The sequence below is a fragment of the Felis catus genome, chromosome F1, assembly GCF_018350175.1.
Source record: "Felis catus isolate Fca126 chromosome F1, F.catus_Fca126_mat1.0, whole genome shotgun sequence".
NCBI lineage: Eukaryota > Metazoa > Chordata > Mammalia > Carnivora > Felidae > Felis > Felis catus.
The window spans coordinates 66,895,061-66,919,042 of record NC_058384.1 but is presented as its reverse complement, the minus strand read 5'-3'; the positions used below and the strand labels follow the sequence as shown (position 1 = coordinate 66,919,042).

General features: G+C 62.2%; 1 protein-coding gene across 5 annotated transcripts; it reads right to left on the bottom strand.

The window, feature by feature from the left end:
• Nucleotides 1-14,689: 14,689 nt before the first annotated feature.
• On the bottom strand, nucleotides 14,690-21,025 carry CRABP2 (cellular retinoic acid binding protein 2). Of its 5 annotated transcripts, none has more exons than XM_023247546.2 (6): nucleotides 20,880-21,025; nucleotides 19,493-19,547; nucleotides 19,142-19,297; nucleotides 18,596-18,826; nucleotides 15,815-15,993; nucleotides 14,690-15,144 (listed from the first exon to the last, which is right to left on the bottom strand). In XM_023247546.2, the coding sequence occupies exons 1-6, from the start codon at nucleotides 21,001-21,003 to the stop codon at nucleotides 15,128-15,130; spliced, it is 762 nt and encodes a 253-aa protein (XP_023103314.2). In that variant the 5' UTR covers nucleotides 21,004-21,025; the 3' UTR covers nucleotides 14,690-15,127. The 5 variants fall into 5 exon arrangements, with proteins under 5 accessions (XP_023103314.2, XP_023103315.2, XP_023103316.1 ...); XM_023247547.2 differs by having other exon boundaries at nucleotides 19,142-19,219; XM_023247548.2 differs by lacking the exon at nucleotides 19,142-19,297.
• Between the last annotated feature and the right edge of the window lie 2,957 nt (nucleotides 21,026-23,982).

Genomic DNA, 23,982 nt, shown 5'->3' with positions numbered 1-23,982 from the left:
CGGGTGACCTGAGGTTCGCAGACCCACTTTTCGGGGGGGGCGGAGCCCCCCCATCCCCGTGCTCCGGACGGGGCGCCCCATCCTGCTCCCCCCCCCCCCCCCCCCCCGGCGCCGTGTCAGGGGGTTTTTGGGCAGACGGTGCCCCCTGGTGGCGAACAGATCAGGCCCGGAAGGGGCCGCTCTTTTTCACAAGCAGCCCCAATTCACTCAGCCTTTGTAATGTGCTAGATCCCGTTCCAACATGTTACTGACCGTCTCTGCATCCTCAAAACGTTCCCTTGAGGGTTCTGCAGTTCTGGAAGCGGAGAGCTCACTGGGGTGGGAGCACTTGGGCGGGCCTTCTGGAGGGGGGGGTCCTGGGGCTGGGTAGTGAGGGGCAAGTAAGATGTGCAGTATGTAAAGGGAGGCAGGGTCAACAGGGGAGACTTGGGGATCTTCCGCTCACGGAAATCCAACTTAGGCTACGAAGTATGCACCGAGTACCTGCTATGTGTCAGCACCCCGCCCCAGCCCTGGAGGAGCCAGAGAGCGGGGGGAGCACCGAGAATGGAGAGGGCTTCTGGGTGGGCGGAGGAACAGGGTCAGTGACCAGAAGGCCATGCCACCAATACCCCACCCCTGTCCCCAGGCCGACTGCGCTTTGGAATTGGCCCGGGAGGGATGGGGAACAGAGGAACTGAGTCAGTGCAGACCGAGGCTGAGGCTTCTCCATTCTCACATGACCTCACAAAGCCCGCTGTCTGGCTTGGGATGGCGGCTCCCAAGGGCTGTGTCCAGCAGAGCTAACTTCCGGTCTGTCCCCTTTCAGACCCTGGCTGCCGGGAGAGATGCCGCCTACTCGTGATCCCCTGGGGTCCTTGATGATCCCCCTGGAGGGATGGGGTGGGTGGCAGTGGGGTGGACAGGCCCTGGCACTCTCACCCAGGTGGGAGACATTTGACACTGTGCCATGCAGAGAGCGCAGGGTCTGACTTTTGTTACTTTCTGGCTAAAGGACCTTGGGCAAGCCACATAACTTCTCTAAGCACCCTCAGTTTACCTGCTTGGTAAAGGAGGTTACTATGTATCCATTCCCCTAAGTTTGTTCTGAAGCTCAAACAAGACCACGTGTGGGGAGGTCTGGGAGGGCCGTCACCATGAGCGCCGTTACACTGGAGCAAACTCTCCCATGAACACTCTTGGTGAGTTTGGGGGTCGTGGGGAGCAGCGATGCTCTAGAATGCTGGCGAAGAGTGTGGTACTGATTTTCCTGAGGCAGGAGGAGGTAGGGGCAAGCACAGCCTAGCAGAGCTACAGCAATGCTCAGCAGAATCTAAACAGATAACCGATCCCTGAAGCAATGACAAGTTGGGGAAAAGAAGGCCCTTCGTGGAGGCCAGCAGGTGCTTAATGGGCACAAGCAGAGCCACGTGGCCGCCTCTCCTCCCCCTGGGGTTGCGTTGGATTAACCGGATTTTTGGGAGGCCTTCGGCTGCACTCGCTCTATGCCCGGGCCCAGGACACGTGGGCCACATGATACCACAGTGGGCAGACACACAGTTCAGTGGCCATCCCCAGAGATGTCAGAAAAGTGGGGAAGGCTCCATGGGCCGCCGCTCAGAGCTCTGTCCTTGGTCTTGACTGTCACACGTTTTTGTGAAAGACCAGGATGAAAGCATGGAAGCTGCGTTTGTTGAATCTACAGATTATGCAAGAACTGAAAGATGTTGACAGGAGAGAGAAAAAAATGGACCAGGTGACATTTAATAGGGATAAATGTAAAATTCTGTTTTTTTATTTCTTTTTTTTTAATTTTTAAAATGTTTATTTATTTTATTTTTTTGAGAGAGAGAGGCAGACAGAGAGTGAGTGGGGAAGGGGCAGAGAGAGAGGGAGACGTAGAATCCAAAGCAGGCTCCAGGCTCCGAGCTGTCAGCACAGAGCCCGACGTGGGGCTCGAACTCTCGAACCATGAGATCATGGCCTGGCCGAAGTTGGATGCCCAACGGACTGAGCCACCCAGGTGCCCCTGTTTTTTGATTTCTAAGTCAACAGCATAAGAAAGGAACAGTAAGCGGGAGGGGGCGGTGAGGAGATGGGGGGTGGGGGGGTGAGAGGCACCTGGGTGGCTCGGTTGGTTAAGCCTCCGACTTCAGCTCAGGGCAGGATCTCACAGGTCTGTGAGTTCGAGCCCCTCTGGAGCCCCTGGTCGGGCTCTGTGCTAACAGCTTGAAGCCTGGAGCCTGCTTCGGGTTCTGTCTCTGACTCTCTGCCCCTCCCCCTGCTCAAGTGCATGCGCTCTCAAATATAAAATAAAACACAATTAAAAAAAAAAAAGGAACAAAAAGGAGTAGAGTGTGCAGTGAAGACAGCCCGAGGGTCTTAGCAGACCACGGCTTGTCGTGAACCAACACTGTAAAGCGGGTGTCCACACAGGCAAGTAGTTAATGGATGAGGTGTCCACATCAGAGGTGCTGACATCCTCATTGCCCTCCACACCCGGAGTATAGTTCTAGATACTGTATTTTATTTTATTTTTAAATATTTATTTATTTTGGGGAGAGAGAGAGAGAGAGAGCGCAAGCGGGGGGGGGTGCAGAGAGAGGGGGGTACAGAGGATCCAAGCGGGCTCCAGCAGAAAGCCTGACGCGGGGCTCGAACTCGCAAACTCGCCCCTCTGGATACTGTATTTTAAGAGGGGCCTTGATAGGTTGGAATTGATCCCAGAGAAAGAAGACTGAACGGCAAGAAAAGTTGGAGTCATGTTTGATGAAGACTTTCTGAATCTACCCATGTCCCAGCTGAGCTCCAGAACTAAAAGCGACAGCCTCTCAGCCTCTGAGCACCGCACACACCCTGAGGAGCTCCCCCAGAGCCACCCGGAAGGACTCTGTGCCTTGTCTACATGCATGGAGGCAGATGGAGCTGGAGGAGCCTGTGTGCAGGTGCCCTGGGGGTGCAGCCAGCCCTGGAGGGCGGCCCGCGGCCTCTCCGTCCTCTGCTCAGAGAAGAGTGCTGTCCCCCAAGGTGAGTGGGTGTGGGCCCCCAAAGGGACAGCTCCTCGGGGTGGGGGTCTCCTGGGCAGGGGGCTTGCTCATCTGCCCTCTGGGCCTCACTGAATAAGGGACACAGACTCTGGAGAGGGATGGCAGGGAACAGAGGGGGCCACAGGGAGGGGCAGGGGAGGTTTTGTGTGCCTGAGGGAGGCTGACTGCCTGCGGCACGGCTCCCACCCCTGTTTCCCCCCTCCTACAGAGGAGAGAGAAGCTCAGACGGGGTCTGCTAGAATGCTCTTAAGGGACAGGAGAGGGAGATAGGCCAGGATGTTATGGAGGTGGTCACGGAGATCTCAGATGACCTCATTTTTCTTCCCTCCCACCTTCTTCGCCTCATAATGCAGAGGCTGGGGCATCTATCCCGAAGTCAGCCCCTCCTTTTCTCTCCCTGTCCCCGCTCCTTACCCAACCAGAGGACGGTGGGGCTGGCCTGGCTGCCTCCTCCGCAGCAGGGCACACAGCCTTCCCAGCCTCCATCCTGGCGAGGCGGCTGAGGGACAGCAGATGGGGTGGAAAAGTCACTGTACGAAGAGCCCTGTCCCTGTAGACAACTTGGACGAGTCAGTGTACCTCTCTGGGTCCCGGTTTTCCCATTTATTTATTAAGATACTACTTATGAGGCAATATTGAATGCCAGGTGCACCATATGCGCTAAATAAATAGTGCAAAGGAATCACCAAGGACGAGTATGGAGGCCCCCCCGCCAGATCCTGTGGACCTATTGGAGGACACGCATGGGGGCCACAGAGCGTGATCGGTAGACAGACGGGCAAAGGACGAGGCAGTATAGTTAAATCTGGGCCTTTGTCGGGGCGCCCGGGTGGCTCAGTCGATTAAGCATCCAACTTCGGCTCAGGTCATGATCTCACGGTTCGTGGGTTCTAGCCCCACGTGGGGCTCTGTGCTGACAGCTCAGAGCCTGGAGCCTGCTTCAGAGTCTGTGTCTCCCTCTCTCTCTGACCCTCCCCCATTCATGCTCTGTCTCTCTCTCTCTCAAAACATAAATAAACATCAAAAAAAAATTTTTTTAAATCTGGGGCCTTTGCCCTCAAGGCAGCAAGAGGGTTTCAAGCCAGTCGAAGGGTAAATCTGGTCAGACCTTCGTTTTAGGAAGATCACTGTGGAGGGTGGAGGTGGGGTGCGGTGCGGTGGGAGAGAATGGTCGGTCAGGAGGCTGTGGCCACCACCAAGGTGGGGTGTGATGAGTGGGGAGGCTGGGAGTGCAGAGGACGGAAGAGACGTGGGAATTCTTGGAATGTCAGTTCCAGGGAGAGTGACAGGTGGGGATAGGGGGTGTGGTGCTGTGGCTTAGGGAGACATGCAGGGCGGGCCTGCCATTTAGAAGGATGATGCACCAGCGGGGCGGATAAGGGGGCCCGTGGGCGTGGACGAGGCCGTTGGGGAGAGGACGTGGGGGTCCAGCTGTTCCCTGCGGTCTCTGGCCGCCCTCGTTAGAAGAGCAGCTTGCAAAGAGGCAGGGCGCCCCCCGGCGGGCTCCGGGCTCCGCGCAGACCTGTGCCCTGCGGCGCGGCCACCAGGGGCCGCTGCTGCCTCAAGCGCGGCGTCCCCGGGGACCGATCTCTAAACCCTAGAGCCGGCGATCCTGTCGTCATCGTCCGTGGTTTTTGCTGGAGGAAACCACTCCGAGAGGTCAAGTGACCTATCCAAGAGCACACAGTCAGAACCTGAGCGCAGAGCCCAGCCTCAGCCTGCACAACCATCCTCTCCCCCGGAACAAAGGTGGTGGGGGCGGGGGGGGGGGGGAGGATGAGTCAGAGGGGACCTCATAGGGAGGTCTCATCCCCTCATCTTCCTCCAGGACCACCATGGGCCCCACGGAGCCAGGGGGTGACCGACTTGGGACTCAAGCCCCTGTCCCTTGGTTAAAGTCGAGTCTTCCTCTCCCACCACCACCACCGGCGCCCCCAGCTTGGGGAGAAGCAGTCCAGAGAAGAGCTGGACTGGACTGGAGCAGGGGCTGGGGGCGGGCTGGGGGTGCAGGCTGGGGGCTGGGGGCGGGCTGGGACTGGCTGTCCTGCCCACACGGAGCTCCCGGCAGGTGTTTGCTGACTCACTGACGGCACCCCAGGACTGAGTTTGGGCCAGAGCAGAGCACTGAAGGAGGGCACCGACACCATAGCATGCCTGTCCGATGAGCAGGCCCCTGGAAATAGTGGGGCAAGGCTGTGGAGAGCACTGGCCCTAGAGGCAGACCTGAGTTTGGGTCCTGGAGAGACACCTGACCTCTCTGAGTCTCAGCTCCTAAGGTGGGGACAGTAATACATACCCGACCTGATCCCAGACCGTTCACCTCTGTACCTCTGTCCGTCCTGTCCAGATTCCCAGCGCCTGGCCCTTAACGGGAGCTCAGCGTGCATCTGTGAAGTGGGTACATGAATGGAGAAGGTGGTGCATCTGGGCCCTTGCCACCTGCCACCTCTGGGCGCCCTCACCCAGGCCTCCTGGAGAACAGGTGCACGCCTCGCTCTCAGGCACCCTCTGGGAAGGGTCGCTGGTTCCAGGGAGCACACCGTCTTCAGCTCCACTGGACAAATAAGGCCACGCTGTTTTTTATTAAAAAAAAAAATTTTTTTTTAATGTTTATTTATTTTTGAGAGAGACAGAGACAGAATGTGAGTGGGTTAGGGGCAGAGAGAGAGGGAGACACAGAAGCAGAAGCAGGCTCCAGGCTCTGGGCTGTCAGCACAGAGCCCGACGCGGGGCTCGAACTCACAAGCTGTGAGATCATGACCTGAGCCGAAGTCGGACGCTCAACCGACTGAGCCACCCAGGCGCCCCAATTGTTTTATGTTTATGTATCTTGAGAGACAGAGAGGGTGAGCAGGGGAGGGGCAGAGAGAGAGAGAGAGAGAGAGAATCCCAAGCAGGCTCATTACTGTCAGCACAGAGCCTGATGTGGGGCTTGATCTCATGAACTGTGAGATCATGACCTGGGCCGAAATCAAAAGTCAGACGCTCAATCGACCGAGCCGCCCAGACGCCCTCGACACCATTCTTCCCAAATGTGCCTAGCGGTTTACTCCCCTCCAGCGGCGCACAAACAGGTCCGGTTTGCAACACGTAGTCTTGGTCCGTCAGGTCATTAATCTTTTCCCGCCGTGACGTGTATTCATTTGATACGACTGTGGGATCACATCGCACGCATGACCCTCGCGAGCTTCATGCTGAGAAGGGAAAGTGAGGGGCAGAGCGTAAGTGTTCAAACCCTGCCTAACAGTGTGTCCTTTGGACATTGTGCTCATGGAGTAAAATGTGGGGCTCGATCTCACCACCCTGAGATCAAGACCTGAGCTGATGGGGCACCTGGGGGGCTTAGTCAGCTGAGGGTCCGACTTTGGCTCAGGTCGTGATCTCAGGGTTCGTGGGTTGAGTCCCATGTCTAACTCTGTGCTGACAGCTCGGAGCCTGGGGCCTGCTTTGGATTCTGTGTCTCCCTCTCTCTCTGCCCCTTCCCTGCTCACACTCTGTCTCTCTCTCACACTCTCAAAAATAAATAAACATTTAAAAAAAAGAAAAAAAATTTAATAAGTAAAGAGTTGGACACTAAACCCGCTGAGCCACCCAGGCGCCCCTATTGTGAAAGTATGTTTGAAAGGCAAACTAACGATAAAGCTAACCATGAGGCCAGCAGTGCCCTCTGGGGAGAAGGAGGGAGATGCTGGGGGGTGGACGGGTGTGCCCTTGTGTGTGCTATCATTCTTTACGGCTGGAGTGCGTGAAGTCTTTGGAAATACAGGCAGAGGACAGGGTATCTTAAGCATCTGAAGGCTCTTGGTTACAAGGGCCCAGACTTCTCCCGTGTGGACCCAAGACCCAGTTAGGCCTGCGAGGCGGAAACTGTGGGGCCGGGTACCAGGCCGGACAGATGCGAGGTCCGAAGCCTTGCTTCTGTGCCATAGCAGGTGCCGCCGAGAGAGCGCGTGCCCGGCGCCGGTGCACAGACGGCTGCCTTCTGCAGGCTGGGCCGCCTGGGATCTGTCCCAGGGCCTGGGCGGAGACAGACACCCCAACAATCTAGGAACGAGCAACAATCCGTCCTGATCCCAGGCCTGCTCTTCGGCCCTCCCCGGAGCTGCAGTGCCTGCCCTGAACCAGTGTTCCCTGACCCAAAGCAAGAGGCCCAGACGTTAATTCCAGAAAGAACTTGCTTGCGTTGTGGGACCAAACAGGAGTGGAGTGGGGTCAGAGAGGAGGCCCACCAAGCTGCAGGAGCGACCCCCATCCAGCACCTCCTCCCCAGGGCTCGGGAGGCCTGCGCCAGCCTCCCCCTGCCTCCCGCTGCAGGGGGAGGCTCCCCTGGGAGCCCTTTGCCGATGCCATGTCTCTAGGCACCTCCCACTGGGAGTCCAGGGCCGAGGGAGACCCACCGGGAGGGCATGTGAGGAGAAGGCGTTAGCTGTGAGTCCCTGTGTGAGGAGACTGGGTGAATGGTGGGGGAAGGAGGGACTCTGGGCAGCTGGGGGGTGGGGAGGTATATTTATCTTGTGAGCTGGTGGCATTAAAAATAACCGGGGGCCCTGAGTAACCCAAGCTCCCCAGCCTTCTCTGTCGGTGGACGCAACGTGATGAGGAAGCAGAGCCTGTGATGAAGTCCTGCTCCCCCCCCCCCCCGCCCCGGAAGGGACCGGGCAGGCGGGTGCCCAGGGAGGGAAGGAGGAGGGGAGCAGGGAGCCTGGCAGGAACAATGCTGGCTCCCAGCCAGGAGCTGGAGTGGGGGGCTAAGGCGAGGGGAGGGCTGGGAGAGTGGGGTGGAGAGAGAGCGAAGAAAGGTGAGGTGACGGCGGTGTCCCCGCCCCGGGTGCGCCCACACGCTCCTCTGGCCGGTCCCTGAAGCCGCCTGAGAATGGAGCCTGTCCTCTGGGTTCCGTCCGATGAGGCGCTAAAGCCGCAGCAGGTGGCACTTAAGTTAGCCTTTGGGAAGGACTTCCCGGGAGGGCTGGGTGCGAAGGGAAGGGGTGAGCCAGAGAGGGCTGCGGGAGGGCGGACGTCTCCTTCTCCAGTAAGCGCCAGACTCCGCTGGCTCGTGGCCTGCGTTCTTGCCCCGAGACAGGCTGCTGGAAGGGTGACCTCACCTTTCTGCCTCTGCATTTCCACAGTCCCTTGGCTGGTTTCTGCGTCGGAGCCGTGATGACAGGACAATTACAGGAAAGCTTGTCTGAAAGGTCTAGCCTCTGCGCGGCTGGGAGGGGAGGCTGGAGCTGAGCCCCAGGCAGCCTGAGGGTGGGGAGGCTACGGTGGGGAGGGGGCCCTCCTCCTCGGCGCCCTGTCCCACGCGGCGGGCTCCCAGGTCCCAACCTGGCTCCGGAGCTGGGGGGGGGGGGCGTGGGATGACGTGCTTGGCACCTGGTCAGGGGTCAGGGGATATTTCCTCAGTGGCCCTGAGGTTGATGACAGGTGCCAGGGAATGCACTGGCTCTGCCCCCCACGGCGTCTGCACCGAGCTCACGCTCTGAAAATGGTTGTCAGTAAATGCTGCCCATCCGAGGCCTGGCCTGGCCTGGATCCTCCCTTTGTAGGGCCTTGGAAACAGCGACAACACCTGTGGCCGTGTGCCACGCAGGGGGGCGGTCACCGCCCCCCCCATCTCCTTATGCTCAGACACATGCCTGGGTGGGCTGAGATGGGTGGGGGGCTGGGTGTCCCTCCCGCAGCACGCTGGGCCAGGGGAAGGTGGCTCCCCCCTCCCCGGGCGGCTCTGGGCAGAATACCTCTGGGCTGGATACCCTTGCCTCCAGGCTCCTGCTGAAACCTTAGCTTATAATCCCTCACCTGAGGCTGAATGGCCCCCCGCACCTGTCCTGGCCTCATAATCTGCGGCCCAGGAGGAGAGGGAGGCCCGGTGAGGGCACAGGCTTGCTCCACTCAGGGTAAGGGATGGAAAATACGAGCACAGGGAACAGAGTTCTCTGCACCCGGAAGAACCCAGTCCACCCAGAGAGCGAGAGAGTGTGGAGGGGCCCAGCTGACACCTGCTTTGTGCTAAAGCCAAGCAGCCCCCTTTTGTGTGACCAGTGATTTCCCTGACGTCCTAGCGACCCCCCAAGCAGGCCACACCCCTTTCTGGTCCCCAGTTTCCTCTCAAACAAAGGAGAGGCATGATCCCCGAGGGCCCTTCCTTCTGGGACTCTGTTCCCTGGTTCTAGAATTCCCAGCTTCTAAGATTCCACCTCGGGGCGGCGGAAGGGAGGGCTGGCTGCGGCCGTGGACCGTGCAGCTGTCGGCTGCTCGGGCTTGAGTCACCGGCTTGAATCCCAGCCTGGCTTGTCACACCTGCTCACCTCCAGGGGTGGGGGTGGGGGCTGGGACCTGAGTCAAGTCTCCTCCAGATGCCCCAGGTCTCCCCGGTGGCTGCCGGAGCTGCCCTCCTCTCTGCCTTCTGATCTCCCACGGCCCCTGCAAGCGGTTGAATCCCCGCAGGCATTTGGGAGAGGCTGGCCAAGCCAGCGCAGTGCTGGTGAAGGAGCTGAGGTTTCTGGGGCGCCGGGCAGGGGCAGAGGTCAGGCAGACATTTGACGAGGAGGCAGAAGAATGCAGGAGATGACCTTTTACAACCCTTCCAGTTGGCAGAGTTGGGGGGTGGGGGGAAAGCTCCGAGGGCCGAGAAAGGGACCAGAATGTCGTGGGAATGATGGTTCGGGAGGAGACCATGGGCTGGGGTTAAGTGGGGTCAAGCCCGTGTCACCCTGCCCCCTTCCGTGCCGCGACTGGGGCGAGGGGCTGACCCCGCCATAGGGAGCAATTGTCAGGGCCCCGTGGGGAGCCTGGGAGCCTGGGGGGCGCCGAGGGGGCAAGGGGAGAGGGACCGGCCTCTGGGGCACCCAAGGGAGAAGGCAAGGGAGGCCCCCTGCCCCTTACAGGGCTGCTGGGAGGTCTTCCTCGAGGGGAAGGAGGCCAGGGCAGGACTGGTGAGGAAGGGGCAGGCCACCCCCCCACCCCCCGCCGACGTGGGGAGACCCCGGCGGCCCTGGCTGGTGGCAGGGGTGCTGCAGGCTGCCAGGTTCCTGCCGTTGCCTGGGAAGAGCCCAGCCCAGAGATCCTTATCCAGGACGAGAACAGAACTGGTTTCTCGACTGGCAGCGCCTGGGGGGGGGGCCGGGGACAGGAAGAAGCCGAGAGGTCAGGAGGGCAGCAGGCCTGCAGGAGACGCGCGGGAGGGCCTGCCCAGGGGACCCCTGGCCGGCCCCGGAACGGCCTCCCCCAGCTCTGCCGGGGCCCTGCTGGTGGTGGCACACAGTCTGCATCTGAGTTCGCTTTCTCTACAGACCAAAGGGCCCCCCAGACCCCCACAGTCCTTCTACCTGCCCCCCATCTTTCCTAGGTAGGGCTGGCCCAGCCAGGGGAAATACCTGGTTGGACTCAGCTCCCGCCCCCCCCCATCTCCTACCCCCCTCCACAACACTCCAAGGCTCCCGAGGTCACTGGGGGAGGGGCAGGGGAGCCAACAGTCATGGGGGACCCGGGGAGGGGGACGCTCCTCAGAGCCTGCTCCCTTTCATCCCCCGCCACAAAGGGCCTGGCCGCCCCAGTGCCATCCATCTTGTGCCTGTGGCCGTCCTTAGGCGGCCCTTTGTCGGGACCTGGGGTCAGAGGGCCTGACCGGCGGGCCTCTCTCCTGACTCCCACCCCTGGGGCCCTCAATACCCTCTCCTCCCCCCTGGAGCTCAGCTCTCCTCCTGCATTCCCTCCTTCTCCGGGACCCTGTCGCCTCCCCCTCTCCTCACCTCCCTCAGGGTCCCCAGTCTCCAGCCCCACTTCTGGCCGCCCTCTCCTGTGGGTTCCTTCTTGTCACACGCAGGCATGGAGGTGCCTTTGGGCTCTGGGGGGCCCCGCAGGCTGTAGGCTTTCCCGTCTTGGGTCTGGCTGTGCCCCGAATCTCTTCTAGGCCTGTCCCAGCAACGTGCTCCTGTCTCTCGCACAGCGTGCGAGTGTGCGTGCGTGCATGAGTGTGTGTGCGCACCTCAGTTCCCCTAAGATGTTGGTGCAGGTCTCCCCCCGTGCCCGGCCAACCCCGGGGGAGAATCATGTGCCCCCTCCCTGGGCTCTGCCCTCCTACCTTCTCTGGCCCTCTTCGCTCCGGCATTCGCCCTCCGGTGGCAGGACCAGAGGAGGTTCGGTGGCCCAGGTCCCCGTGCTGCCCCCTCTGTGCTTGAACTCTGAGAAGCCTGGACGGCAGAGAAGGTTCTGCCCACGGCGGCGTGCAGGCAGGGGATGGGGGCCCCTGTGCATTTTCTTCCAGAGGCACTGCTGAGTAATGAAGGCCCAGGTAACGGGAGACGAGGCAGAGGAGGCAGAGGAGGAAGAGGAGGAAGAGGGCCTTCAGGGTGGGAGGGAAGCTGGAGGGACTTTCTCACGGGCTGGGCCAGATGGGTGAGGCGGCCCCTCCCTGATCCCATCTCCTGGTCCAGGACTGTAACTTCCCTGTCACCTCAGGCTGGAGGGCGGGGAAGTGCTGGGGAAACAGAGCCAGGGGACGGGCCTCACCCTCCGGGAGCCCAGTCTCAGGGGGGACACACAGCCATTGTCCTCTGGGAGCCCCCAGTCTGATGGGGGAGACCCAGTCTCTGCCCTCCAGGAGTTCCCAGTCTGGTGGGAGAGGCCCAGTCCCTTCCCTCAAGGAGCCCCTAGTCTGAGGGGGAAGACCTAGTCCCTGCCCTCCGGGAGCCCCTAGTCTGAGGGAAGGGACCCAATCCCTGTCCTCTGAGAGCCCCCAGTCTGATGGGGGAGGTTCAGTCCCTTCCCTCAAGGAGTCCCTAGTCTGAGGGGAGAGACCCAAACCCTGTCCTCTGAGAGCCCCCAGTCTGAGGGTGGAGACCCAGTCCCTGCCTTCTGGCGTCTTGGGAAACAGAAACATGCCTCTAGTCTCTGCTCTTCTCAGCAGCGTGATTCCAGAAAGAGACAAACTGGGCGGCGAGGCAAGAACCTATGCTCCAGCCACAAAGGCCTGCGGAGGGGAAGCAGAAAGGAGATGAAGCCGGGCCTCGGGTTGAGGAGTTACGGTGCTTCTGGATTAAAACAAAGCAAATGGCATCCAGAAAGCCTAGGTTCATCTCCCCATTTCTGAAAACAGAACCACCAGCCCCCAGGACCGAAGCCAGAGAGCCGTTCTGGGCACTCTGCCTTTTCTAACCCCTGGTCCCCTGACTCGTGCATCACGGGGTCTCTACCCTCTGCCCCGGCGTCTCCCCAGCCTCCTGCCCTCCCCACCTCCACCCCCGCGTGTCTCTGCTCCGTCTTTGCGTGGCAGCCAGAGGGATGCCACCCCCTTCAATGGCTCATCAGTGGCTCATCACTGCTCTTGGAATCAAATAAGAAATATTTACTGTGGCCTCGGGCCCCTCAGGTTCTGCCCGGCCCGGCCCCCGAAGGCCCCAGCTGGCCTGCACTCCAGTCCCCAGGCCCAGGGCAGCCCCAGACTGTCCCCAGGGCCTTCCCCTGCGATTCTCCCTGCCTAGAGTACCCTCCCGTCTGCTTCACCCCACTGCGTCCTTCAGGCCCCCCGAAGTTCTCCGTCCTCCAGAGCACCTGCGCCCGCAGCACCTCTGCCCACCCCCAGGGTAAATGAGGCCTCCTCTGGTGCTCTCCCCCCCTCCCCCCCTTTCCTTCAAGCACCTTCGTGGTTACGTGGTCTGTGCTTATGAGTTGACCGGTGCGTTTATGTCTTTAATCTTCTGGTTCCCCGCTACAGGTCCGTTCCCTCCCGCAGGCCCCACGAGGGCAGCCATCTTGTCCATTGGATTCATTTCCAAGTTCCCAGCACCCAGCAGGGTGCCCGGCTCCCGGGAGGCCCTCAGGAAACAGTAGGCGGATGTGGACACGAAAAAGGGCCCACCATTGCCCCCGCTCCCCACTCAGGGGACTGGGCTGCCCCAGGACTCTGGACATCGTGTCCCCACTCCGGGGCCCTGACCTTCTGCTCTCAGCTGCAGCACGTGGCCTCTCGTGGGGCAGGAGCTGGAGGCCCTGGCCCCAAGGCACCCCAGTCTTTCAGGGAGTGGAGGCTCACCTGCCACACACAGGCTGTGAAGCGTGACCGCTGGCTGTCAGCACTGCTGGGGGAGGGGCCGCTGCCACCGAGAAGCCAAGCTCTGGAGAAGCGCTGGGCGCCCGTGGGCCAGAGGGCGCCTTGCGGTGCAGGTGCAGGGGGGGCGCACACGCAGGAGGGGGTAGGGGCCACGTCTTAAATGGCCTCTGATGCCAGTCTGGGCTGTACTCTGGACAAAAAGAGGGGCTGCAGCTGATGGGAGTTTTATTTTGTTTTATGGATTTTTGAACAAGGCACTGACATAATACAGCTCGTTTATTGAAGAGCCCCCTCTCTCGCCCCCGGCAGCATTTTGGAGGCTGGGTCAGAGAGGTGGGACCCTCGTTTCCTGAGGGCTTACTATTGCTAGGTGCTACGTACATGCCTTTGCGGTACATGCCTTTGCGAGGTGGACGTTGTACATAGTTGCTATGTTATAGATTAGAAATCTGCAACCCTCCTCATAGGAAAGCGCTCCTTCCCATCCCAGGGGCTCTGGGGGGCTTGTCACACCGGCCCACCTGTCCCGTGGCCATGGCAGGGCACGAGGTCCAGGCCCCTTGCCCTGCCAATAGCCAGTGGGCCGAGGGACGGTCATGCGATGCAGCAGAATCGAACCCTTTCTGGGATGAAGATACGGACCCTGGGAGACAGTCCTTCTTTTGGGGGACCCCAAGCTGTGACCATGTAAGCATGGGGCATCTGAAGACCATTTTCCATGATGGAGGGGAAACTTCTACGTGACAGGATTGAGCGTGGCCAGAGCACAAAGGAAACGGAGAGGACAGGATGGGGGCAGTGGGGAGAGGCTGGTGACCTTGCCCGGATTTGGCTGGACCCCACTGAAACTTCCCCGCACGTAAGTCATTGGATTACAGACCTAAGGCTCAAAGAAACAAAGCAACTCGCTTGAGGTCACATAAGCATAAGCAGCCGGTGACAGAGCAGACCCCACGACGCCCTGACGGTGAAGGGCGGGGCAGGCCGGGTTGAAGGTGCTGTTGCCTCAACAGCTGAGCCCTGAGCCGGTCTGGTGGGGGGCCTTGGCCTGCGGGAGGGGGGCGGGCACTTGAGAGGTCACCATGGAACTTAGGAGGACGCGGTAGACCCTGGACCCGAGAGTGGAGGTGTGGGAAGGGGCGTGGGGGCCGGCAGGGGGGGTGTGCAGGTCTCAGGGCTGAGACAGTGGAGTCCCATCAGGGGGAGCCCCGGGCAGGAGCGAGGTCGGCCTGTGGGCATCTGTGAGCTCATCTGGAACCATGTGGGAGGCCAAGGCCAGGCCTGGGGTGGCCCAGATTGGAGCTGGAGGAGAGGAGGAACAATTGGAGGAGGAAGCTGTGTCACCATCATGGAAAAGTGGGAGTCAGCTCCTGCGGGGGCGGGGGGGTGGGGGGGGGTGGTGGGAGTGCCCCTGCTGAGAGGACTGGAGAAGGAGGCTGGAAGAGGGGAGGGGTGGAGGGGGCGGTGGGCGGAGGGAGGGAGGGACGAGGGGAAGGCCCATCCCTCCTCTCATCCTGCTACTTGAACACCTGCCTCCCACACTGCATTTCAGAGGCAAAGTGGAACTCGGGCGACGCATCTGTCCCCTTCCCAAGGAGCCAGAGACGGGTTGTATTTTTCAAAACATTTTAATAAAATTAACCAATAAATATTCTACACTGTGTAGGCTACCGGGACAAAGGGTGGAAACCAGAGGGCCGTCTTTCTCACTGGGGCCCTCAGGTCCCCTCACAGAGAGAGGGGCTGTGCTCTGGGCTGGTTTGGGGCTGGGACTGCTGGCTGGGGAAGGGGAGTGATTCTGGACCGGGTGATCAGGGTTCTTACCATCCATCCCTCTTTGTTGGGGGAGGGGAGGAAGGGGAGGCCCCAAAAAGCAGAGCCCCGCTGGAGGCATCCCAGCATCCCCGGGAGTGAGCGCGGTGAGGGGAGAGCTAGCCTAGAAGGAAGGGGGAAGGGCAGTGGGGCAGGGAGCAGGGGCTGGGGGGCGGCTCTGGAAGCCCTTGGACCGCCGGCCGCTCACTCTCGGACATAGACCCTGGTGCACACGATATCATCCGCCGTCATGGTCTAAAAGGACAGAAGTCAGAAGTCATCGTTAACCTGGAAGGCCCCTGGTCCTGCTAGATTCAGAATGGACAGGCAGGGGCTGGCCCCCAAAATGCCCTGGTGTCACGGGAGGGAGGACGGCATAGACCCCCCGGGGCTGTGTCCCACATACTCCTCCCCAAGCTGTGAGGACGGATTGCCCAGATGCCACCCTGCCGCCTCAGCCCACATGGCTTGCTCCACACGGGACACCATTGCACGGCCACAGGGCAGCAGCCTGTGGGACAGGGACAGCTTAGTCCTTTCCCAGCAGCGCCATCAGGAGGTGGGGAGGCCAGCTACGGTCAGTCTTGAACCTCCAGCGCCCTGCAGCGTCCCAGAAAAGCCCGAAGGTGGCACCGGGCTTGTGCTCAGCTGGGAGCAGCTTACCAGGACCAGCTCCCCGTCGTTGGTCAGCTCCCTGGTCCACGAGGTCTTGGGACCCTCTCCCTTCAAAAGCCTCTGCTCGCAGACCATTTTGTTCTCACTCTCCCATTTCACCAGGCTCTGCAGGAGAGAGGCCAGGTGGGCTGGGCCCGCAGCAGGGTGGGTGCCGCGAGAGGGATTTGCTCCGCTGGAAGATCCCAGAACACTCCGGAAAACGGCACGTGATGAGGCAGGGCAGTGGAGGCTATGACCCCGAGGGACTCACCTTGCAGGGTCTCCCGTCCACCGTCTGCTCCTCGAACTCCTCTCCGATCTTGAAGTTGATCTCCGTGGTGCGCACCGTGGTGGAGGTTTTGATGTAGAAAGTGTCTCCCTCCTGCTTGATCTCCACCGCCGGCTTGGATGCCGCCGCCACGGCGATCTTCCTCAGCATCACGTTCACCCCTGCAGGGAGGCGCAGGCGCCCTCACTTCGGCCCAGTTCGCCTCACTTGCCGCCCTTGGTCCACCCTGCTCGACACCCTCCGCTGGGGTGGACTCCGCAGAGTCACCGTCTTCACCCCTGCCCAAGGGCAGGCCAGACCCGGGATCCCCAGCCAGGCCCCGCCACTCCCCTCCAGGAAGTAGGGGCCACTTTCCTTCCTGCCGGACCCACCTCCCCTGTCTGGCGCTGGGTTGGCCTTCATGTGCCCAATCTCTGTCCCTCCCCAAAGTGAGGAGCGGGGACTATCAGTGGGTGACGAGGAGGGGGCGGCTGGTCCCCTCTTACAAGTGGCCTGGGGAAGCCAGAGATTCTGCAGTGAGATCCACTCGGCCCTGACATCCACGTGGCTCGGCCTCTCTGGCAGCCCAGCTGACTCTGGGCAGGTGACGGAAACTTTCTGGGCCTCGGGTTCCTCAAGCATAAAGTGGAGCCCCCACAGCACGGGTGACGTGTGCAGGACTCAGCGCACGCGGCACTGGGTACACCTTCCAGCTTTCAGGAAACAGGAGCTCTTATTATTTTTACTGAGAAAAGGAAGTCGAAGGAAAAGCCAGAGCTCACCTGCCCTCCTGGCTCCTCTCCCCTCGCGGGACGGAAAGGGACACTGCCCCCCCTCCCCCCCATATGTTCCTTACTCTAGGATCGTCCTGACCTCCGTGGTCAGGTCTTCTCGTTCAGCCTCTGTGGACCCAGAGTCCCTGTGCCTGCCCCCCACATCCTTCCCCACACTGGACCCCTTCTCTTTGCTCCCCAGTCTCTGAGAAGGGTGGCGAAGCCAGGAGACAGCATCTGTCCCAGGAAGAAAAGCAAGCAGGGAGGCCTACCTGGCAGGGGCGTGTCTGAGCATCACCCCGCTTCCCCTGCTGGGCGCCCCCACCCTGACCTGGAGCAGAGACCTTCGGGGAAGCAAGGGGTGGGGATCGGGGGCGGGGGGGGGGAAGCAGGGTTGGGTCAGGGAAGCCGAGCTCCCTGCCCCTCCTGCAGACCTGGGTTCCTACCCTCTTTTCCCTTGGCACCAAAGCAGACCTGCTCTGTTCCAGAAAGGGACAGGGAGAGCGGATGGACTCCCCCAGGGGTCCCAGGAGCCCCCTTCTCGGCTGTTGGGAGAAATGACCGAGGTCCCCGGGCCCGGTCACCTTGGTAGAGGAGGCCCATCCCACCCTGTCTCCACCGTGTTGCCCCCTGAAAGTCCAGCTCACCTTCTGACAACCATTTTCCCCGTTACAGGAACAGAATCTGCTCACGCAGCCCGCCTACCACAGTGGATGGGACACGTATCCCCCAGCACCACCTGGGCATGCCTCACCGGGAAAGGGATCCCTGACTGGGGCAGAGGGGGCAGGGAGGGGCCGAGGTTCCTGCAGAGGCAAGGCTGGGCGAGGCCGGGCTCGCAGGAGACCCCGCTCCAGCCAGGGCTGTTTGTCTAACGGGTCTGTTTTCAATCTGCCCCCAGCAGGGCCTGAGGAGGGCACGTGGCTCTGAGAGACCCCGCAGGGAGGACAAACAGACCACAGACAGACAGACCACAGGGTTGGGCTTGGGCTCTTAGTCTCCAGCTGGGCCTGTGGGTGTGTGCCCGGCCACCTCGGGCCTCATCCACTGGGGACAGGGGCCAGATTCCAGACAAGGGGAGGGAACGCATCTAGGCTTTCTGAAGGGAGAGTCTTCATTTTGGTTTTTAGTTTCAGCGAGGGCAGAGTGGGGAAGAAGGGAGACACGCCTCGAAGGAGTGCTGGGGTTAGGGGGCAAGAGCTGGTGGCCAGGCGTGATGGAAACAGCGTTCCAGACTCTTCGGAGGTCCAGACTCACCCACACACAAGTGCCCCCCCACTCCCCCTGCCCAACCGGGGTCACTGTGTTCAGTCTAGAAATGGATGGCATGCTTACCCGTAGGCCGCAGGGCTCCCAGGTGGCGGCTTCCCAAATGCTCCCCTTCCCAGAGCCCCCTCCCAGCAGCTTGGGCTGGGGCAGCTCCCCACACACCTCAGGGCACCCAGGAGTTGGGAAACACACTGAGACTAGCCTCCACTCCCCCACCTTTAACCCACACACCCCGCAGGGCTTGGGGGGGGTCTCAGGGGAGGGAGGGAGAAGAGAGCCCGCAGTTTTTTGGGAATGGGGGCTGGGGTTTCACACGAAGCCATTTGTTGAAATCTAAGAAAGTGATAATTATGCAGAGACTTGGGCCTCTGGAGCTGCCCGCCTAGGGAAGCATTAGTCTCACGGATGGAGGGCGGGGGCGCAGAGTGGAACGCGCTGAACCGGGAGGCCGTGGGGGGACTGGGCTACTGGCCGCCGCGGGGGGGCCAGGGGCGAAGAGGCGGCAAGGTCTCGGAGGGGCTCCCCTGCCCCACCCCCGGGGCACCGACCTCGTGCTTTCTACTGGATCCACAGGCTGGTCGCTCAGGACCTTTAGGTCCCGGCCCTGAGCCCCCCGACCCAGGCCAGGCGCTCGGCCCCCTTGCTCGGGGACGCTGACGCCCAACCTCCCCCGCCCGGATCCCCGCCCTCCTTTCTTTCCCGTGCCCACCTCGAGGCCCCGGGCGCCCGAAAATCTCCTTACCCAGCACTTTGAGCAAATCCTCGAAGTTTTCCGATCGGATGATCTTCCAGCTGCCGGAGAAGTTGGGCATGATGCTTTGGTCGGAGCACTGGACGCCGAGTCTTTTCGTCAAGAGAGATGTCGCCGTCGCCTGGTCGTGAGACTCGGGAGCCAGGACACGTCCCAGGACAACCCCGGAGCTGGCTTGGGCTCCCGCGCGGGCAGCTTTTATACCCTGCGCCGGGCCCGCCCCTGCCCGAGAGAGAGAGAGAGAGAGAGAGAGAGAGAGAGAGAGAGGGCTCCGCCTGCCGCCCCGCCCCCCACCCCACCTGGGGGGCCCTGAGCCCCGGCTCCCCGGCCTCTGGATCTGGCCCCGGGGGCGGGTGCAGGGCTCGCCGGCCCGAGACAGCTGGCTCCCGCGCCAGGGGTGTCTGGGGAGGCGACACGGGCCGAGCGCTCGGCTTGGGCTCTCAGCCGGGAGGACGGGGCGCCAGGCCCGGGGCGCAGATACCCAGGTCTCACGTCCTGCAGCGCGAGCCCCAGGGTCACGTCTCGCTCGGTCCCCACCTGACTCGGTGCGCTCGGCCCCTTGGCGCCCAGCACCCGGCGGCACTACCAGCGGGCGAATCCCGCTCCGAGCCGGAGCTGCGGAAGACGAGGCGGCGGGGCTCGGCTCCACTGGGGCCCAATTGGGTCCGGGGCGGCCGCCCCGAGCTCAGAGACCTGCGGGGGAGGCCAGGGGCCGCGGGGCCGGACACCCGAATGAGGCAACGGCGCCCCCTGCTGGAGCGGCTGCAGGGGGGGCGGGGAGGGGCGCCCCCCGCCCCACCCCCCAGGCCGGTCTCCCCAGAGTTTAGGGCTGCGGCAGTGCCGGGGGCCTCTGGGGACCCTGGAAGCTGGCGCGGGGGAGACTCCCACCTCTTCAGGGGTTGGGCGGGCATCGAAGGGTTAAGCAGGAGCCGCTGGCGCGAGTCTGGGGAGGGCAGAGGTCACAGCCAATCACTTGACACGAGCTCTTTATTAAGGCGGTTTCTCCGTCTCCCGGCTCCCCGGACCCCCAGGGGATCGCAGCCGGCGGCGGGGAGGGGAGGCGGGGACCGAGGCGCGGAGCCCCGGCGCGCCACGCTGCCACCCAGGTTGGAGGGAGACTGGGTGCCCCGGGAAGGGGGTGGAGCGGGGTCTCAGGTGTCACCGTCGTGCGCAGTCCAAAGGGCGGAAGGAGAGGCCGCGCCCCCTCCCCTCCCCGCCAGCAGCTTCGGAGCGGAACATCAAAGGAGGGGCCGGGCCGGCTACCCGCGGAGACCCCTGCGAGGCGGGCTGGGGGGGCCTGACCCAAATGGAGGCCCGGCCGGGAGCCCCCGTGGCCGCCAACGGTAGAGCCGCGGAGGCGGACGGGCCCGGCGGGCGCCCAGGACTGCGGCCCGCTTCCCTTGGCGAAAGCGCGCACGTGGCCCCGCTGCCCGCCGCGCGCCGCACCCAGGCCCCGCTCCAGGCCCCTCGCGAGGAGAAGCCCCACATCTGGTCCCAGCGCTGGCCCCTCCCTGCCAGCGTGTCCGTGGGAGGGGCAGAGGACAGGCTCACTGGGACTCGGAACCCTTCTTCTTAGAGCCCTGGACCGGCCAAGAGGGTTGGGGGCCTTGGCTGGGGAGGAGGCCGGCGGAACAGAGCCCCAGGAGAGGGGCTGGGGAGCTTCACGGAAGCCTGGACAAGTGCTGGGGCTCCCTCCGTGCTGTGAAGAGGGGAATCCCTGAAAAATGCCTGTGTGCAGACAGTGCAGCAGCCGGGGTGCCTCTGAACTGAAGGGATGGATGGCGGCGGGACTGCCCTGCTTAAGGGAGGGAGCTGCGTGCTTCAGCCGGGCTTTAGGGGTCCCGGGCTTGTGTGGGAGGGCTTCTCTGGGGGTGGGGGGGCGGCCTGGGCTTCTGCAGTAAAAGGGCAGCAGGTCGGAGCTCTTGGAGGAAGGACAGACAAAAGCAGAGGTGGTGGAGGGGAGGGCTGGGGGGATGCCTGGGGCCTGGGGTTGGACGCCCGGCTGTGCTCCTCCCCCCACCCACTGGCGCTGCTGTAGGTAAAGGGAGGGGGATTCGGTTCTGACAGTGAAATCAGGCTCCTGGCCAAAGGGATGAGGAGAGGCCTGGGGGAGGGAACAGGGCAGGAACCCATGCACCCCTCCCCCCGCTCCCGCGCCCAAGTCTTGGTCTTGACCCGGGTCACCACGACCACCTCCTCTCCACACCAGCCCTCGAAGGGCCGGTGCAGGCCGGCTCCCCCACGGGCCTGGTGACTAAGGATGTTAAAACCTCACCCAAAAGATGGTCAGCAGGAGGCTGGACCGACAGGAGCACAGAGGAGGGATGTGGTCTGGCTGAGGATCCTGGCGAGCTTGGAAGGGGGCTCTCTGGGGTGGGGGCAGGGAGGCCTGGGCCCATACACCTCCCTTCACTTCCTCACCCCAACCCCCCCACCCCTTGGCCAGGCAGCCAGAAGTTCCAAAGAGACAGAAGTAAGACAAAGGGAAGTCGGGCTGGGAAGGGAATTTTTTCCAGATGTGAGTGCTTGTGGTTTGGCAGCTCTGAGCCTGAGCTCCGGCCCGGCCCCCGGCACCCCAACCCTGGCTGAGGGGATGGGTATGGGGTCTGAGAAGCTAGGCCGGCGGTCCCAGCCCCCAGCAGCCCTGTGAGCCCACGGGCAGCGTGCTGGCGGACGGGCAAGTGGAGGGGGCTCCGGGGAAGATGCAGGGGAAGGGGCTTAGGGGACACTGTGAATGGGACAAGAGGACTGGGGGTTGGGAAAGGGGGCTACCAGTGGGGGATGGGGAGCCCAGGGGCTAGGCTTGGAACCGGGCAGCGGGGAGGAGCTTAACCCCCACCCCATCGTCAGTCACTCAGTCACAAACAACTGGCTTTAATTTCCCTCCAGGATCAATAAGGAGAAGGAATTTCCCTAGTGTTGCTGGCCTTTTCATTATGACCAAACCTGATGCAGATCTGCCCCGGGGGGTAGGGGGGTGGGGGGGGAGTGTGCAACCCAATCTCCCTTTCTAGCTTTCTAGGAGCCTTGGTCCTACCCCTGTTGGGGGCTCCCCCAGGAATTTGGAGACTCAGGGAGGGGGCGCAAAGTTGATGAGAAAAGCTAGAACAGCGGAGGCAGAATGGGGGTGGGGTGGGGAGGAAACTGGGCTAACAGTTAGGAAAGGAACGTTCTGGGGCTTTGTTCCCATTGCTCGGTGGCTGAGAGGAAAGTGGCTGGTTTTGCAGCGGAAGGAATGGAGGTTGGCACACTCCTGGCTGGGTGGAGGGGCGTGAGCACGAGTGGATGTAGATGTGTGCCCTACGGGGCGGGGGGGGGGGAACGGGTCTGGGGGCTTGGGAAGAGGAGCTGCCCCTACCCCCTCTCCATCACTTCGGTGAGGATGGGGCTGGAGGGACCAGCAGCCCAGCTGGGGTTGGAAAGAGTGGGAGAGTCACGAATCCCACCCCCCTCCCGCCCAGTCATGAACCCCTTCCCCTCCCCGACCTACTGGGACCGGAGAAGATTCTCTGGCCAAACTCAGCACTTGTATACGAGCCTCACCCTGAGCAGTGTTATTACATCTGCTGGGTCAGAGAGTTTGTTGGCTGGGAGTCCTGTAGAAATTAAACCCAGGTGAGGCTGGACACTGGGTCTCTGCCACTCAGTGTGGGGGCAGCAGGGCGGGGGGGGGGGGTGTCTGAGAGGAGGATAAAAGAGCCAGGAGTGGCCGGGGAAGGACAGTGGTGTCCCCTGGGTCCCCAGGCCATCAGCATTCCACATGGGGCAGTGTGAACTCAAGCCTCTTGCCCCCTGGTCTGGTCTGACCCCTCAGGACCGAGGGGAATGTTCCATTCTTGTCTGTCTCCCTGGGTTCAGGGACCCAGCCCTTTGCAAGGCTTTGGTAAGGCCTGGCGTCGACTCTCCCCACATCAGATTGCTGTTGTAGCAGGACGCACGGAGGTTAGACTGGAAAAGAGCTTCCAGTGAGCCGAGGTGCCGTCTGGGGGACAGGGCCAGAGGCCTGGAAAGCAGGCGACTCACCTCCCTGCAAACCAGGGAAAGGGCGGCAGAGAATCCCGAGTGACCTGAAGAAAGGGGCAGCTGGACTCAGAGGGGATGACAGTGACCTCCAGGGCAGGTGCGGCCCGGCAGGGTCAGACGGTCGGGGTGGGGGGGGGGGGGGCTGCCCGAGTCAGAAGTCAGTCAGAGCGGCGAGGGTCTGCGCCCCGGCGCCCAGGCGGCTCCTCTGTTGTTTTTGGCTCTGGTGACTGGTTCCCAGCTGCCAACGCTCTCCCCAGGGCTGGGCCGGGCCCCTAGCGGGGCAGGCAAGAGGGAGGAGGTGGGGATGCCCTGGCTGAGGACGTGTCCAGACTGAATCTTGTCCCCCGAGAGAGGCCCCTGGCTCAGCTGGCCTCCGGTCACGCTGTTCTCGCTCCCTGACCCCGGGATCTTTGCTTCTCTGTCCCTCTGCCTTTGTTCCAGACTGGTGCTTCCTGCTGGTCTGGCATAGGGCATCACCTCTCTCCCCACCCAGGCCGCTGCCCATTCTTGCCTACTGCGGTCGGCGACAGGCACCGAAGTCGGGCTCCTCTTACTCTGGTCTTCCTGCCTCTTGGAGAACCTCCAGCGTTAAGTCAGGGATCCAGCGTGGCTGGCACTGTTGATGGCAACTGCCAGCATCTGAAGCTACACAGGCCTGGGCCTGACTCTGGCCAGCTGTGCCCCTCCCGCCCCCCCCCCCCCCCCCCGTTTCCCCTCCGGAAGGAGCCCCTCCCCCTCCCAGGGCAGCACTACTGGAGGGAGAAGTCAGGCGGCACCAGCACCGTGACCCGCAGTTAAACTCCTCTTGGCTTTTATGAGCCAGTGACTGGGGCTGGACCCCTCTGCCACTCCCACCCTGTGCTGGGCACCGGCCCCTTAACCCCTGGCAGCCCAGGGCAGGAAAGGGAAGCCGGAGCAGAGACAAGTGTGGCAGTCGGCAGGCGGTGGTCTTGCACAGGACTGGCCCTGGGGGCCCAAGCCATCTCCCAGATGCCTCCTCTCCCGCTCTCTGAGGACGGGGAAACTGAAGAAGAGCCAGAGGTCCCGGGAATCCCTCTCCCTGTTGAGATGATCAGGAGTTTCGGGAAGAAGAAGGAGATCTGCAGGGCTGCACGCGGGGTGGGTGCTCTCTTCCTGCTCTGGCCTGGGCTGCAGAGGGTGGGCACTGGGCCAGAGAGGCAGACTCTGGGACTGGACAGGAAAGGGGCAGGAGGGGGGGGAGGGGGTTACGGTGCCAGAGAAGAGGCTGTGAGGTTGTGAGGTCTGGGCTTTGAGGTTCTGGACGGGGCTAGAAAGAGGGCATTGGACTCTGTCCCCAGGAGCCGGGGCAGGACAACAGGGGCTGATGGGTCAGC

Coding starts and splice junctions, on each gene's coding strand:
- CRABP2 (XM_023247546.2), bottom strand. CDS start 21,003: ATGGGCCCAGGCCTCCCTGCCCCCACCCCAGAGAGCCCCCTTCCAAGC. Junction 18,827..19,141: donor GGCCGAGCGCACCGAGTCAG/GTGGGGACCGAG, acceptor TCTCTCGGGCAG/GGGCGGGCCCGGCGCAGGGT. Junction 15,994..18,595: donor GGATTTGCTCAAAGTGCTGG/GTAAGGAGATTT, acceptor GCCTCCCTGCAG/GGGTGAACGTGATGCTGAGG.